This window comes from Orcinus orca, chromosome 14 (assembly GCF_937001465.1).
Source record: "Orcinus orca chromosome 14, mOrcOrc1.1, whole genome shotgun sequence".
Lineage (NCBI taxonomy): Eukaryota > Metazoa > Chordata > Mammalia > Artiodactyla > Delphinidae > Orcinus > Orcinus orca.
In genome coordinates, this window is record NC_064572.1 from 14,302,267 (window position 1) to 14,320,076 (window position 17,810).

General features: G+C 37.4%; 1 protein-coding gene across 1 annotated transcript in view; it reads left to right on the forward strand.

The window, feature by feature from the left end:
• The window catches only part of RYR2 (ryanodine receptor 2), a 517,690-nt gene that overhangs the window by 64,083 nt on the left and 435,797 nt on the right, over positions 1-17,810 (forward strand). The window contains exon 4 of the mRNA XM_049697219.1: positions 14,472-14,488. Within this exon, the coding sequence (XP_049553176.1) occupies positions 14,472-14,488 (17 nt within the window). The remainder of the gene's footprint in view (positions 1-14,471; positions 14,489-17,810) is intronic.

Below are 17,810 nucleotides of genomic sequence, written 5' to 3' on the forward strand. Positions count from 1 at the left end.
TATATCTCAGTAAAACTGGGAAGAAGTAATTAGGGCCTATCATGCATGCAATATAAAAATACACTTAAATTTCCCTTGAAGTTTAAATTCCAGAACCATGTCAATCTTCTATTTTCATAACAGTAATAGAGTATAAAATGAAAGTACCTTCTTCATAATCCTTTTTTTCCCCTGAAGATAACGACAGCTAAGATTGGCTTATATCCATCTAGAACATCATGTATAAAAAAATATTTTTCCATAAACAGGATCATATTACAGACTATTGTATCATCTTCTACAATTTAATCGTATATGGTTAAAAAATATAAGGACACAGAAAGTCCAAAGGAAGAGAATCCAGGTTTAATTGAGCAGGGCTCTGGCTCAGATTTTCTATAATTCTCTTGACTCTGCTCTCTCTGTTTGTTTGGTTCTTAGGCTAGGTTCCCTCATGATTACAACAGGGCTGTATCATCATATCATGTGATGATATCCAAATTCAGCAGCATCTCTAGGTCCACAAAGCAGCTGACTTTCTTTGCTTTTGTTTATGAGCGTAAGGAGGTTTTCCTAGAAACCTCCTGGTAGACTTCCCCTATGCCCACTGTCACATACTCATTGCCCAGATTATTTACCAGCAAGGGAAAATGTGGCTAACACAACTGGCTCAGAGCATGGGGAGGGAGGGAAGAAAGGCTACCTCTACAAAACTGGATTTTTTGGGGGAGAAAGAGGAGGGTTATATTTGTAAATGAACGTTGGACGATTCCTAACGTTCTTTGCTACGATATATAGCAGATGTGGAGTTGGTACCCTTAAGCCTTATTTGGAAGTATTTATTTAGATTTGAGATCCTCCAGGTTCTTAAGCCAAACTAGATCTAGCAAGTTAAATCCTTACCTAGGAATAGAAATCAAAGTCTATGCTCAGTGGTCTTTGAAGCTGGGAAATGGAAAACCCATGTCTCTTCTCCACCCGACTGATTCATGCAGTATTCATTCCACAAAAGTGTATTGAGTTGCTATTGTGAATTCTGGGCTGGTGATACAGGGATAAATAAGAAGGCATCCTTCCTCTTGAGGAATTTAGTGATCTAATAGTGGAAAGAAAAGGTAGACATATCAATGAATGTGGGTGAAGTGTGCTTTTGATAGTAAACAGTCCAGTGAGAGTACAGAGGGGGGAGCTCTTAAGTACTTTCCTACCACTACCTCCCCTATATGAAGCCACACATCCTATCATAAATGGCTGAGGTCCTCTACAGATAAAAACAGTGAAAAGTTTAATGGATTAGTCTGTTTATATTGTAGGCAAGATTATGTTACTAGCTATTTATGTCAAAACTGAAATTCCCAATTATCTACTAATAACTTAACATTTTAGTTCAAGAGGCTGGGTTCTATTTGCCTTGCTGTTCACGAACATCCCTAGTAAAGCACAAATACTGCTTTTTGGGAATGGGGCTCTGAAGCTAATAAATTAACACATTTACTGACTGGGTGTGTTCGTTAGCCAGCATCTTGTCTAAAGCCTGTGTACGTAATCATGTACCTGTCTTTAATCTGTGAAACTGGTGCAGTGATTTAGAAGGTGAATGGGATTATTATCTCCTAAAGGGCATATAGCTAAAAATATTCACTGAGCAACAACTATTTATCTACCACTTAGGTGAATGTGGACGATTGTCTGTGGTTGAGATATGCATCCTCTATTTGTAGACCTTTTCTGTTTTATTGTCTTTCTCTCTAGAAAGACTACTTCCTACTCTGAAGCTAAGTATACTACATATTGCTATGTATTTGAAAGATGTGGTTTCCAGCGACACCAGCACCAAACTCAATAAGGAGGTCAATTTAATCAACTTGTAATTTAATCACCATGCCACCAGCATTATGCACTGTTTTAGATTATGACTCTTGAATGTGTAGATTATTTTATTCTATTAGTATCATTCAATTTGAACATCTTCCTCAGATTTTTTGCTATTTAAAATAAAAAATATTTTTCACTTGTAAATGTTTGATAGCAAATGAGTCAGATAGTGAATTTATGTGCTAGATTGTTCCTGAATTTACCAGTGATTTAAAGATATTCGTAACCTATTGAGCCAAACAGCCTCTAATTTTTATTCTCTTAAAGTAAACTGTATTTTTTTAAAACAGTCTAATTTGACAGAATACATCCTCTTTCACTACTTTTTATCAAATACCAGTTCCCCTTATTTCCTCGACTCCCTCACTAGCACTGTTTCTTACCTTGCTTGAGTTCTCTCCAAAGCATTTCTTTCCTTCTGACATACTATATATTTCTGTTTTTATTTTTATTTTTAAATAAGCTGTCTATCCGCATTAGAGTGTAAATCCCATGAGTGCAAAGTTTTTGATCTGTTGTGTTCACTGGCTTTACCAGTAACACCTAGGACAAAGCATGAGATGAACTAGATACTGAGGAAATATTTGCTGACTTGAGGGATTGCAAAATAGAATATATAAACCAAAAATTAAGGGGCTGAAAAGTGCCCCAAATTCTGTGTCTACTACTATGGTGACAGTTTTGAACCTAAGTAGAACATTGACTGTTCAGTGCAGCTGTTTTTCACCTTTCCCTTCTCTATTGCGAGAGAAAAGAAATATATTCAGAAGGGAAAATGAGAAAATAACCTTTTGGGGTTAGATAACCATGCATCCTTGTTTGTCTGGCACAGTTCAGGTTAACACCTGTCACAGCTTAATTCCTATTATCCCCCTTTCACTGTTCGTAGTGCCCCAGTCTGGGTGAGAAACTAAATGGCCATCCCCAGTCATGGTACCTTGGCGAATCATATAAAAGTTTCAGACGTGTTCCCCAGAAAAAATACAGGTAATTTCTACACGTACAAAATCTTTCATATACTTTGAGATTTGAGGACTTAAAAGGAATCCAAGCCACTCTTTTGACTTGTAGCCATCACTCTCAGAATCTATACTTTTTTGCAACTAATCTCAGAGCTGTGAGAGAAAGACGAAGTCCACTGGGATCTGTATAACTTCGAGACCAGATGGAACATTCTGACAGCGTGAGGTCAGTACTGGTGGTATGACCGGATGTGACTTCTCTGACTTCTGAGATAATGGTGATGCCATTAGCTCTAAGACCCCAACAGAGCTGTGGTCGAGTTCTTTACTGGAACAAGAAACCTTAGAACTGTCCTTAGACCATTGACAGAGTAGTACAGAGAGCAGCACACCCAGGGCACACAGAATGGACTCCATATTGTAGTGCACTGATTTCCATAGTTCTGGAGACAGTGAGCCTGGTGTGAGATAAAAAGAACCTATTGAAATGGTTACGTGATCTGACATGAGAGAAAAGTGTCCCAATGAGATTAGACAGTGCAGACAGATTGAGAGAGAGAGAGAGAGGAGAGAGAGAGAGAGAGAGAGAGAGAGAGAGAGAGAGAGAGAGAGAGAGAGAGGAAGTGATAAATCACAGCAGAGACAACAAAAGAAGCAACGTTAGGCCAGCAAAATTTAATACTTCATAAGCTGGAGTTACTTGCATTTGTTCAATCTACAGATGTACCATGAGTAACTTATGTTCCAACCTCTGTGTAGGAGAAATGGTGAGGGAGAGCCTGAGGGGCTAGGGATGTTTCTTCCAGGACAGGACATAAGTGGAATCTGTGCATTATAATATAAACTATAAATTTTGGGGGGAAGTGAAGGATTAAAAATAAGATTCTAGGGGCAAAGGTAAAAACTGAGATTCTCTTTATACACCCATGGCCTGGAGATTTTGTTTTGTTTTCTTTCTGATGGTATTAGTGTGTATAACAGTTATGAGTAGGAAAATGGTTTGTATCATGTATTTGATCATGAGATATAGTCTCTATACTTCCAAAATGGATCTGAGGTGAATGCTACATAGTTATTTCAATTCAGTAAATTTGTAGTCAGTTTCACCATAAGGAGTTTTTGGTTCTTTGGAAAACTATTCAGGAATTGCTTAGGAAGAAATCTGTGCACCAGGGGATTCAGCCAATAATTAGATCGCCCTTATGGTGTTTTCTCAAGGACTGTTTTGATAATGGCTTCTTTCTAGGTTGAACTGTTGAACAACTGTTCCCTGAGCAGACTGTTCCTAATTTAATTGTTGCTAAGTGAACAATCAGTTGTCATGAAGGAACTTAAGCTTTAGTTTTTCTTCATGTCTAGCTTGAGTTAGTTTTTCATTCTCTCCATTCTCTATCCAAATTGGACTCACTCCCTGAATATGCTCTATTTTCCCCAGATACATTGCTCATATTCTTAACCACACTAATTCCTCAACTTAGAATTCTGAGCCATTCAAAAGGTTACCCTTTCCTTCTATGCTTATGTCCAAGAAGGTATGCTCCTTGAATTTTTTCATAATCCTCTCTGCCAGAAATAATATTTCTACTCGTGGATCCGTATCACTGGGTTTTTAAGTTTTTCTACATTTCTCTCATTTTATAATAATTATTTGGTATGTATTATATATGATTTATTTACATTAGAATATGTTTTTTTAGAGCAGTTTGAGATTTACAGAAAACTGTCTGAAAAAGTCCCATAACCTTTCCCCTCCCCTACATCCTTTATTATTATAATACCTTGCATTAGTGTGATATATTTGTTATAATTGACATTATCACATTATATCATTATAATTGACATTATCACATTATCACATTATCACATTATCACTCAGAGCTCATAGTTTACATTAGGACAGATATTGACAAATCATTATCATTCAGATTTCATAGTTTACGTTAGGGTTCACTCTTTGTGCTCTACATTCTAAAAGTTTTGACAAATACATGATGTCATGTATCCACCATTACTGGTATTGTACAGAATAGTTTCACTGCCCTAAAAGTCCCGTGTGCTTCACCTCTTCATGCCTCCCTCCCTTCTAACCACGGATCTTTTTACTGTCTCTCCATAGTTTTGCATTTTCCATAATGGCGTATACTTAGAATCATACAGTATGCAGCCTTCTTATTCTGGCTTTTTTCGCATAGTGATGTGCATTTAAGCTTTCTCTATGCCTTTTCCTAGCTTGATAGCTTGTTTCTTTTTATTACTGAGTAATATTCCATTGCCCAGTTGTACAGCAGTTTGTTTATCCATTTACCTATTGAAGAATATCTTGGTGACTTCTAAGCTTTGGCAATTATGAATAAAGCTGTTATAAACGCACGTGCAGGTTTTCATGTAGACATAAGCTCCCAGCTCCTTTGGGTAAATACCAAGGAAAGAGATTGCTTGGTCATATGTTAAGAGTATGTTTACTTTTTTTTTTTTTTTTTTAAACATCTTTATTGGAGCATAATTGCTTTACAATGGTATGTTAGTTTCAGCTTCACAACAAAATGAATCAGTTATATATATACATATGTTCCCATATCTCTTCCTGCTTGCGTCACCCTCCCTCCCACCCTCCCTATCCCATCCCTCCAGGCGGTCACAAAGCACCGAGCTGATCTCCCTGTGCTATGCGGCTGCTTCCCACTAGCTATCTACCTTACGTTTGGTAGTGTATACATGTCCATGCCTCTTTATTGCTTTGTCACCGTTTACCCTTCCCCCTCCCCATATCCTCAAGTCCATTCTCTAGTAAGTCTGTGTCTTTATTCCTGTTTCACCCCTAGGTTTTTCATGACATTTTTTTTTTTCTTAAATTCCATATATATGTGTTAGCATACGGTATTTGTCTCTCTCTTCTACCATATGACCCAGCAATCCCACTACTGGGCATATACCCTGAGAAAACCATAATTCAAAAAGAGTCATGTACCAAAATGTTCATTGCAGCTCTATTTACAATAGCCCAGAGATGGAAACAACCTAAGTGTCCATCATCGGATGAATGGATAAAGAAGATGTGGCACATATATACAATGGAATATTACTCAGCCATAAAAAGAGACGAAATTGAGCTATTTGTAATGAGGTGGATAGACCTAGAGTCTGTCATACAGAGTGAAGTAAGTAAGAGTATGTTTACTTTTGTAAGAGACTGCCAAACCGACTTTGAAAGTGTCTGTAGCATGTGGCATTCCAAGAATGAATGAGAGTTCCAGTTGCTCCACATCCTCATCAGCATTTGGTGGTGTCAGTTTTTGGATTTTAGCCATTCTCACAGTTGTGTAAATGGTAACTTATTGTTATTTTAATTTGCAATCTCCTGATGACATATGATGTAGACCATCTTTACATATGCTTATTTGCCATAGTGTCTTTTTTTGTGAGGTGTCTATTGAGATCTTTTGCCAAATTTTAAATTGGGTTGTTTATGTTCATATTGTTAAGTTTTTAAAATTGAAGTATAGCTGATTTACAGTGTATTAATTTCTGCTGTACAGCAAAGTGATTCAGTTACATACATATATATATATGTATTCTTTATCATATTCTTTTCCATTATGGTTTATCACAGGATATTGAATATAGTTTCCTGTGCTGTACAGTGGCACATTGTTATTTATCCATTCTGTATATAATAGTTTGCATCTGCTCATCCCAAGCTCCCAGGTTATCCCTCCTCCATCCTCCCTCCCCCTTGGCAACCACAAGGCTGTTCTCTATGTCCGTGAGTCTGTTTAGTAGATAAGTTCATTAGTGTCATGTTTTAGGTTCCACACATAAGTGATATCATATGGTATCTGTCTTTCTCTTTCTGACTTGACTTTACTTAATATGATATTCTCTAGGTCCATCTATGTTGTTGCAAATGGCATTAGGTCATTCTTTTTTGTGGGTGAGTAGTAGTCCGTTGTATATCATATTGTTGAGAGTTAAGAGTTCTTTGTATATTCTGACTACCAGTATTTTATCATATATGTGTTTTACAAAGATTTTCTCCCAGTTGTGGGTTGACTTTTAATTCAGCTAACAGTGTTTTTCACAGAGCAGAAGACTTAATTTTCATGAAGTTCAACTTAACAATTTTCCTTTTATGGATCATGCTTTTGGTGTTGTACCTAAAAAGTCATTGCTAAACCCAAGATCACCCAGATTTTCTCCTATGTTATCTTCTAGGAGTTTTATAGATTTGTGTGTTATATTTAGGTCTGTGATCCATTTTGAACTCATTTTTGTGGCAGGTTTAAGATCTGTCTAGATTCTTTTTTTTTTTTTTAACATCTTTACTGAAGTATAATCGCTTTACAATGTTTTGTTAGTTTCTGCTCTGTAACAAAGTGAATCAGCTACATGTATACATATATCCCCATATCTCCTCCCTCTTGCCTCTCCCTCCCACCCTCCCTATCCGATCCCTCTAGGTGGTCACAAAGCACCGAGCTGATCTCCCTGTGCTATGCAGCTGCTTCCCACTAGCTATCTATTTTACATTTGGTAGAGTATATATGTCAGTGCTACTGTCTCACTTCGTTCCAGCTTACCCATCCCCCTCCCCGTGTCCTTAAGTGCATTCTGTACATCTGCATCTTTATTCCTGTCCCATCCCTAAGTTCATTAGAACCATTTTTAAAAAATATTTTAGACTCCATATATATGTGTTGGTGTACGATATTTATTTTTATCTTTCTGACTTCACTCTGTACGACAGACTCTAGGTCCATCCAGCTCACTACAAATAATTCAATTTCGTTACTTTTTATGGCCGAGTAATATTCCGTTGTATATATGTGCCGCATCTTCTTTATCCATTCTTCTGTCAACGGACACCTAGGTTGCTTCCATGTCCAGGCTATTGCAAATAGCGCTGCAGTGAACTTTGTGGTACATGACTCTTTTTGAATTATGGTTTTCTCAGGGTATATGCCCAGTAGTGGGATTGCTGGGTCGTATGATAGTTCTTTTTTTAGTTTTTTAAGGAACCTCCATACTGTTCTCCATAGTGGCTGTATCAATTTACATTCCCACTAACAGTGCAAGAAGGTTCCCTTTTCTCCACACCCTCTCCAGCATTTATTGTTTCTAAATTTTTTTGATGATGGCCATTCTGACCGGTAAGTGGTGATATTTCATTGTAGTTCTGATTTGCATTTCTCTAATGCTGTTGAGCATCTTTCATGTGTTTGTTGGCAATTTGTATATCTTCTTTGGAGAAATGTCTGTTTAGGTCTTCTGGCCATTTTTGGATTGGGTTGTTTGTCTTTTTGTCATTGAGCTGCATGAGCTGCTTATAAATTTCGGAGATTAATCCTTGTAAATTTCGGAGATTAAAGTAAAATTGAAGTATCATATGATCCAGCAATTCCAGTTCCAGCTATTTATCCAAAGGACATGAAAGCACTAACTTGGAAAGATATATGCCCCCCCCATATTTATCACAGCATTATTTTCAGTAGTCAAGATGTGGAAGCAACCTAAGTGTATATCAGTGGATGCATGGGTAAAAAAATGTGGTATATACATACAATGGAATATTGTACAGCCGTTAAAGGAATAAATCGGGCTTCCCTGGTGGCGCAGTGGTTGAGAGTCCGCCTGCCGATGCAGAGGACATGGGTTTGTGCCCCGGTCCAGGAGGATCCCACATGCCGCGGAGTGGCTAGGCCCGTGATCTGTGGCCACTGAGCCTGTGCATCCGGAACCTGTGCTCCGCAACGGGAGAGGCCACAACAGTAAGAGGCCCGCGTACCTCAAAAATAAATAAATAAAAATAAATAAATAAATCTTACCATTTATGACAACATGGATGGACCTTGAAGGGATTATGCTAGGTGAGACAAGTGAAAGACAAATACTGTATAATTTCACTTTTATGTGGAATCTGAAAAACAAACAAACTGAACCTATAGTTACAGAGAACAGATTGGTGGTTGCAGAGGCAGGGTGTAGGAGAGGCAAAACGGGTGAAGGTGGTCAAAAGATACAGTCTTCCAGTTATGAAATTAGAAGCCCTGGGGATATAATATACAGCATGATTACTGTAGTTAATAACACTGTATTGTATATTTGAAAGTTGCTAAGATAGTAGATCTTAAAAGTTCTCATCACAGAAAAAATTGAAAGTATGTCTGGTTATGGATGTTAACTTGACTTAATGTAATGATCATTTCATAATATATGGAAATATCAAATCATTCATCTAATATAAAGTTATATGTCAATTATATCTGTTTAAAAATATTTTAAAAAATTAAGTGCTGACTATTAAAAAAAGAAGCATTACCACAAAGAAGTACAGGCCCAGATGGCTTCTCTGGTCAATTCCAGCAAACATTTGAGAAAGCAGTAATACCAATCTTAACCTCTTACAGAATCCTTCTAAACTTATTTTATGATGTCAACATAACCATGGTCCTAAACCATTAGAAAGGCCTTGCTAGAAAAAATGTTATACACTAATATTCGTCAAGGTCATAGATGCAGAAATCCTCTACAAAATACTAGCAAACCAAATTTATGGATATATAAAATCAAGCATATTATAACTAAGCATACTATAACTATAGCATATTATAACTAAGGTGGGATTCAACAGTAGTTAATGTATTCATGAAAGTGATTAATGTCTTTCTCCATATTAAAAGACATAAAGGGAAAGATTACATATTTTAATTGATACATTTAAAACATTTAAAAAATAAATCATTTATTGTAAATTTGTAATGTAGGGAACTCTTTAATTGGATAGATGCTCTCTGTAAAATGGAAAACCAGTGAAATATTGAATTATTTTAGTGTGATGTTAAATAAAGGGTGAAGGTGGGCACTGTTAGAATTAAAAAGTGAATTTAGGGGCTTCCCTGGTGGCGCAGTGGTTGAGAGTCCGCCTGACGATGCAGGGGACACGGGTTCGTGCCCTGGTCCGGGAAGATCCCACATGCCGCGGAGCGGCTGGGCCCATGAGCCATGGCCGCTGAGCTTGCGTGTCTGGAGCCTGTGCTCCGCAACGGGAGAGGCCACAACAGTGAGAGTCCCGTGTACCGCAAAAACAAACAAACAAACAAAAAAACTAAAAAGTGAATTTAGTAAAGTTAGAACTCAGTATAAATTGTCAGTTACATTTCTATATATTAGCAAAAAGCAAACATAAAATTAAAATTTCTAAGTGAGTCTACTTATATTGGTACAATACAACATCATGTACCTAGGAATAATTGTCATGAAAGATATATAAACCTTTCCATAGAAAATCGAAAAGCATTTTGAAGGAAATTAAAGGTGACCTAAAAAAAAGAGGGATATACAGTGTTGGAAGCCTGAATATTATGAAGATGGCAGCTATCTCCAAATTGATCTGTCGATCAATGCAATCTCAATCAAGATGCCAGCAGGTTTTCTTTTTGTGTGCATGAAAATTTATGTCTATTCTGAACATTATGGGAAATAGAGAGGGTCAATATTAACAAATATAATATTGAAGAAAAGAACAAAGTTGGGGCCTTTGGCTACCAGATATCAAAACTTATTTTGATGGAACAGTGGTTAGGATAGTATGTTATTAGCACAGGCGTAGAAAAATAGGCCAAAATAGAAGAGAGTTCATAAATACCTCCACATGTTAGTAACTTGATTTATGACGGAGGTGGCAATGCAGTACAGTGGAGGCAAGAATTATCTTTTTGTAAATGGTGCAAGGTCAACTGAACAGCTGAATGAGGGGGAAAATGAATCTGAATTCCCTCCCTAGCACCATATACCCAGAAAACCAATACCAAACAGATTGAGGTCTCAGGTAAGAGTTAAGATAATACATTTTCTCAGAAATAATGTAGGAGGATCTTTTCAGGGCAAAAAGCACCAGCAATGAAGGAAAAGATGGAGAAATTGTACCAAAACTAAGAATGTCTGTCATCAGAGTTACCATTAAGAGATGGAAAAGACAGGACACAGACTGGGAGAGAATACTTGAAAAATATAAGCAATTCTGGGAAATCAGTACGAACGAAAATAGACAACCTAATAGTAAAAAATGGGTAAAAGACTTGAACAAATACTTCTTAACAGCAGATATATTCAAAATATCCAAAGCATACGGAAAAATGCTTCATCACAGTAGGCTTCAGAGAAATGCAGATGAAAACTGTGATGAGGTATTACTACACACCCACCAGAAGATCTAAAATTTAAAAGACTAGAAGTATTGTCAAGATGTGAAGCAAGTGAAACTCATACACTCCTGATGAGAGTTAAATGTGTACCACTGCTTTAGATATATTTTTCTGAATTTGTATTTATTAAAAATGTGGGCCCTCCAAATCATAGTTTTACTTTTAGGAAATTGAAACGACTTCATTATGTTTTGAATCCTGGAACACAGTGTGCAGATTTTTCAAGTTTTCCCCCCTAATCTTAATAATAAACAACATGTATGGTGGAGAATTACTTATAGGGTAGAGTAGATTTTGTTTTTCACTTTTCTCTAATTTATTATTTTAAAAACTTAGCAGGGTAATGGATTGTAGGTATGTATTAAATATTTCAATTACTTATGTTATGACTTGATATTAAAAACGTTATATTTATGTTGGATGTTTTATTGTTGTGTTGTAATTATCTAGAAATTTATCTATGTGAAAAACCAGACATGCTATTTGAATAACTGAAACTAAATAACATGTTCGATATCATAAGAATCTCTAGGTTCATTTTACATTCTCTTATCTTGATGTTAACACATTGTATTAGGTGGCACTTACCATGAGAAATAGGCTGGTGAATAATTCCAAATTAAATAGAGACTAAAAATCTGAAACAAAAGAGAAAAAAGATGACGTATCTTGTTTTTGGTATACATAGTAGAGCTTAGGAGAGTGGGGATTTCAAGTTAAAGACCCAATTTCAAGATGAAGCTCCATCCTTTTTTTCCAACAACTTTGTTGTTGTTGAGGAAAGTGTGTAACACATTTATATGTCGTTTGTTTCCTCATGTATAAAATGCAGTCAGTCAGATTACGTGTAAAGTGTTCAGCTCAAAGCCTGGCACATAGTAACTTCTTATTATATGACCTATAGATTTAATAATAATAACATTCTTTACCTTAAACAGTAAAATAAGCAACTTGGAAGAAGCAACCAAACTCATTTTTATAGGTATGGAATAGTTCATGTTTTGTGCCCTAATTTATAACTTCTATATTAATTAAATATATTTACAATTATTAAAATATACTAATTAAATGTACATATTAAAACATGAATGCAAAAATGGAGATGTCATGTCATATGATATAATTTATAATTAATTACTTTTGTGTTATGTTCTTAACTTCTGTCCTCTCTGCTTAGTCAAGTTGCTATTTAAATGACTGTTTTATTTTCCTTAATGGAAATTGTGTTTTTATTTGAAAATAAATTTGCTCATTTGTTGGTCTTAAAATATTTAATGCTGTTTCCTACAGATGGTAAAATATTTATCTTCTCTAAATTAATGGAATCACTATGTTTTTTAAAAATCCCACATACTTGGATAAAAAATTATTGGAATAAGTACTCATTTGTCTTATGCTTTATAGATTTGGTAACTGTTTAAACTGTAAAATTGGTCAAGTTCATTGTGAGCTTTATATTTCCTTTCCTTGATTAGCTTCATATAAATCATTCTCTTCTTCACTGTTTGTAGGCATTTAATTAAATAATTCTTGATAACATTCATAAGAGATGTGTCATGAAATTGCTCTGCATCGCTTATGCATAATTACAGCTTTATTGTACTTTATCAGTCTTTTAACTCTGTGGACCATTTGTCTTGTCTTCTGTGTTTAGCTGAAAATTCACTCCCAGCACATGCTGTTGCTAAGCCTTTCTTTGGGTATTTGGATACTGAGTCTGTTATATTATTGCTAATTCTTGCTGCTTAAAAAAGTTTCACTTTTGTAATACAGATGATCATTAAAGAGCTTCTGTTACTAATACTAGGAACTATGACTCTTGATTACAATTTCTCTTTCTTCTAGGAAATTCCCACAACACTTTATCTTTGCACTGATGCAAGTGTGTGTGTGTGTGTGTGTATGTGTGTGTGTGGGTATATTTAACATTTTGATGTGAAAATAATGATGGATGGTAGAATGTCTTTGTTAATCATTGATAAAGCATGGCATATCCTGGTTTCCTGATAAACATGAAAGGGAAATCATTTCACATTTCCTTAAGTTATTTTTCATGGAAGAGAATAAATATAAGAATTTGTCCTTTTGAAGGTAGAAAAGTGAATGATAATTATATTATACTGGACATGACTAAATTGTTTCCCTGTGCCCCAGGATCTAAAGAAATAGATTCATCACTTTAATAGGTTCATGCTTAAAATGAGGACTTGAGCTTTGGGTAACAGCTAAATATCTTGAAAACTTACAGTGAAAACCAGGGCTTTCCATTCATTAAAGTATTCTTTCTTAAATAACAATGTGTTTGTAAATTCAGAGGTTGGGGGTAGGCTTAGAAGAGATTTTTCTGAAGACTAAATAAATTATTGACGAAGCCAAAATGCTCTGTTGTAAGTAATCTGTTGAATCGATTAAATCTCACTGGGCCTTCAGAACAATCCCACCTGTGTATTTAGGTTGATATTTTTGTATCACTTTATAGCATTTAAAAAGTAATCACAATGTATATGCATCTTACGCACATTTCCTTCTTGAAGCTTGTTAATAAGGAGTGGAGATTCTTAGTTATGGCGAAGTAGCATGAGCTTTGGACCTGATTAATGAATTTTCTAAAGAAAAAAAAATTGTAAGTAAACGTAAATGCATGAAGAGTCTGAAGCAGACCTCAAGTTTCACTGATCCCCAATCATATGTGCTAAAGAAGGGAGGTTGATTATGGAAACTTACCTTTGAGAGAGAGTATATCCCTCAGTGTTGAGATTTTTAAATTCTGATTGATTTGCTAGGAATCTTAGGGCCTTGTAGCGGCAGTCGTTGACATATGGCTTTTTATTCTGTTTTACACTTCGGATATAATTATATTCACTTAATTTTTAAAGAGTCGTATGAGACTAACATGCATTCATTAATAACTACATTTTAAACAATACTTGGATTCTGATGCAGTTTCAGAATTATTTGACAAAGCATGCCTTTTGTTATACTGTGAACATTTATATAATGCTAGAAAGATTGGGCTAAGAGAAATTTTACTTCTATTTCATCAGAGATTTATACTTAGATGCCGTATTTCTAAACTGATCTTTTTCGTTAAATACATTTTTATAGTTAGAGGAGAATAGTGGTTCCTAAATTAAAGGCCTGTAGGTTTGAGAATTAGGTACATGTTCACGTTTGCTTTTGAATATACTAGATTATTGTTACTTCATGTACCTGGTACATATTCAGCCTAATGCCTTTTGAAGTTCTGATTACTAAATTAATTGAAATTTGTGTGTTTGAGGAGATTAAATGTTATTAATTAAAAGTTTGGATACCGTTTCGGATCCTTCAGAATTGGAAGTAGGTTTTGGTGCAGGGACCACATTTCAGTTTATTTAAATGACAGTAATTAAAACCTTGCTAGCTACTTATTTGTGTGCCTGTTACTATTTTGACTTTTTCTTTCCACAGAAAGTTGATGTGAAAAAATGGGTATGTGTTTCCACGTATTTACAAAGAGATCGTGATATAAATGGGTGCATGTTTGCTGTTGCCTCTAATCTTTTTGTTTCGCTTCCTAGTGTGGCTGGTACTATGAGTATTCAAAATAACTGCTCTGTTGTAGGCAACACGTATTTTACCAGTCTCCAGTTAGAACCTTTAGAAGTTTCTAGTTTTCTTCTTCTGAAATGGAATCTGTTAAAATATTCTCTATCCCTGGAACATTATAGTCTCTGTGTAATCGGCTTTATCGTTATGATAGGCTTCTGGTCCATGAGAAGGCTTTTATTATTAATATTGTGTATCTTTTACCGAAAAATCTCGACTGTTTAATCTTAGAATCCTACTGCTTAGCTCTCGTATTTTCCCATGTGCTATAGAAAAAGGCTTTATACATATTCATACAATCTTAAAAAGTGAAGGTGAATGAGAAAATATCACGAAGAAAGTTAACCGCTGCAGGATTCTGGAGGCTAATTTGGAGACCAACAGTGTGACAAAGTGATATGGCCAAATTATGTTACTATTCTTGGTCTCAGTTTCTTCAACTATTGAGAGAGAGGGGGGGAGGGAGGGAGGGAGGGGGACAGAGGGAAAGGCAAAGATCCTTCCAATTCTGAACTCCTTTTAATGCTGAATGGAAATTAGAGTTTCACCAACATTGATATTCCTGATCCACTTTGTGTGCAAAACAGTGAGGCCCTTCATGTTGTGTTGTTTTGTTCGTATTTGCCCTGTGACTTACTATGGTGAATCAGCTAATACTGGCTTACTTGATGACTTCATTTTACTTTCATTATATTCCCTCATTCTGGGATGCAGTTACCCTGAGGCAACATCTTGAGACTTTTGCTGTCTTTTCAGTAGCCTTTCACTTGTGTTTCCCAAACAACTGCCCTGTTTCCTAAACTTCTTTCAGCCCTTTATACTTAAAGAAAGTTTTGTTGATTAAATTTACCATTTCCATTATGATGACACCCATGTATGGATTTTTTTTTTTTTTTAAAGAAGATGTTGGGGGTAGGAGTTTATTAATTAATTAATTTATTTTTGCTGTGTTGGGTCTTCGTTTCTGTGCAAGGGCTTTCTCTAGTTGTGGCAAGCAGGGACCGCTCTTCATCGCGGCGCGCGGGCCTGTCACTGTCACGGCCTCTCTTGTTGCGGAGCACAGGCTCCGGACGCGCAGGCTCAGTAGTTGTGGCTCACGGGACCAGCCGCTCCGCGGCACGTGGGATCCTCCCGGACCGGGGCCCAAACCCGTGTCCCCTGCATCGGCAGGCGGACTCTCAACCACTGCGGCACCAGGGAAGCCCCCATGTATGGATTTTTGAGAACTACTACTTCTGTGTTATAACTCTGGAAATAATTTTAATTCATCATCTGTTTCTTCATAACTAAGCTATTAATTTTGTTCAGCTCTTTCTTTTTGAAATTTCCTCTCTTCTCTGCCTCTAGTTAAAATTCTGATCCGAATTCTTGTCTTGGGGATGGAAACCTGTTTCTAAGAACATGTGTTTCACCTTTTTGTGCTCCTTCCCCAAGATTAGCCATCCTCAAAGAAGTCCCTGTCTCATCTTTTCTTAAAATTTTTTTTATGCGGTACGCGGGCCTCTCACTGCTGTGGCCTCTCCTGTTGTGGAGCACAGGCTCAGTGGCCATGGCTCACGGGCCCAGCCACTCCGCGGCATGTGGGATCTTCCCGGACCGGGGCACGAACCCGCGTCCCCTGCATCGGCAGGCGGACTCTCAACCACTACGCCACCAGGGAAGCCCCCTGTCTCATCTTTTTATCCCTTCACTTCCGTTCCAGTGTCCCTGTGCTGTATCCAAATCAGTAGTTCTTGAGCCAGCCACTCAGGCCGCTTAAATTCCTTTGGAAATAGAATATTTCAATGAATAAACCGCCTTTCTACCACTGTCTAGAAGTATCCCCATTCTTTCCTCTGCATTTGGTTGCTTTTTTGAAGTGCCTTGCTATGTGAATTTTCTCCCTCTCATTTTCATAGGGATTTCTCATCTCAAAATTTATTCTTAGTAGGTTTATTTGCAAACCTTTACCTTAGAGATTGCTTTCTAGTTCTGAGAAAGTATTGGCGGTAACATTGAGCTGACAGTCATGCAGTTTAGCTCTGTGACTCACTTCATAACCTGTGTCAGCTATTTGTGGGCATTCATCTCGTCTCCTTGTTTATAGGATTAGAATCTGGGCTAGCCCTTTCTGGTTCTAAAATATTACTGTTATGTTAATGATAAGATGTATCAATGCTGAAATGTACCTTATTGAGATATCATATAATGAAAATATCCAGCTGGATTTGCTCTAGGTAACTGATAATCACTATATGTATAGGTCGCAGTAAATTTTAGATTTGAGCTGTTTCTTTCTTTGAAGACCCATATACGTCAAATCTTACGCGCTTGCCATAGGGAGCTTGAAAGTCTACTGTCACAGGTAGAATTTGTTACCTTTTTCTGTTACTTGAAGGGTAACAGAAAACAGTTGAATCCCCTGCCTACCTACCTGCTCTGGGGGCTCATTCTCCTGTGTGCCCTGGGTTAAGTTAGGACGGGTTCTATGTTTTCTCATAGACAATGAGACACCCCCCCAGCCATTTCAAGTCACATAAGTCTCATTTCAGTAATTAAAATGCCCAGTCCTGTGTAGTGGAACACTCTTGATGTTAATTCTAGTTACAGCTCAGGCCTCTCCCGGCAGGAGCCTGGAGGGGGTGGGGGGGAGTAGGGAGGAATCTGCATCTCACTTCCCTCTGCCAGTTCCCACACATGCCTGCGCATTGCCTGCGGCTTCTGACCCTCTCAGGGTGTCCTGGCAAGGAGAAGAGGAAAGTTGGCAGGCAGGTCTTCTTTGATGAGCCTGTCATTCATGGGGCTGGTCAGGTGTTTTCAGCTGACTTTCTCTCTGGGTAGTTGGGCGGTGACCAGTGGAGATGCTGTCACCGGAAACCTCTGAGCTGGGGTTCTCTTGCTGCACCCATGTGCCCCATCCTCTAGCTGATCAGTGGTGATGACCTCCTCATCCCTGGGCTCTTGGTGGCATTGAAGACAGTCCCAGGCTGGCTCCATCTAGTGTGGCCCCCATTTTCTCTTGGCAGTGTGGTCACTGGCCAGTTGTAACGTTACTCTGCTGGGACACAGGTGTCCCTGAAGCCACCCTCTCTAGGCTTGAGCTGAGGGCAAGCTCTGGGGAAACAGGACTCCAAGCCAACCAACACCTCTCTCTAAGAAACCATCTCTTTGCTCTCCAGCCTCTCCGGATAGACTGGAGCTGGGGGCCAGCTTAGGGCAGCAGTTG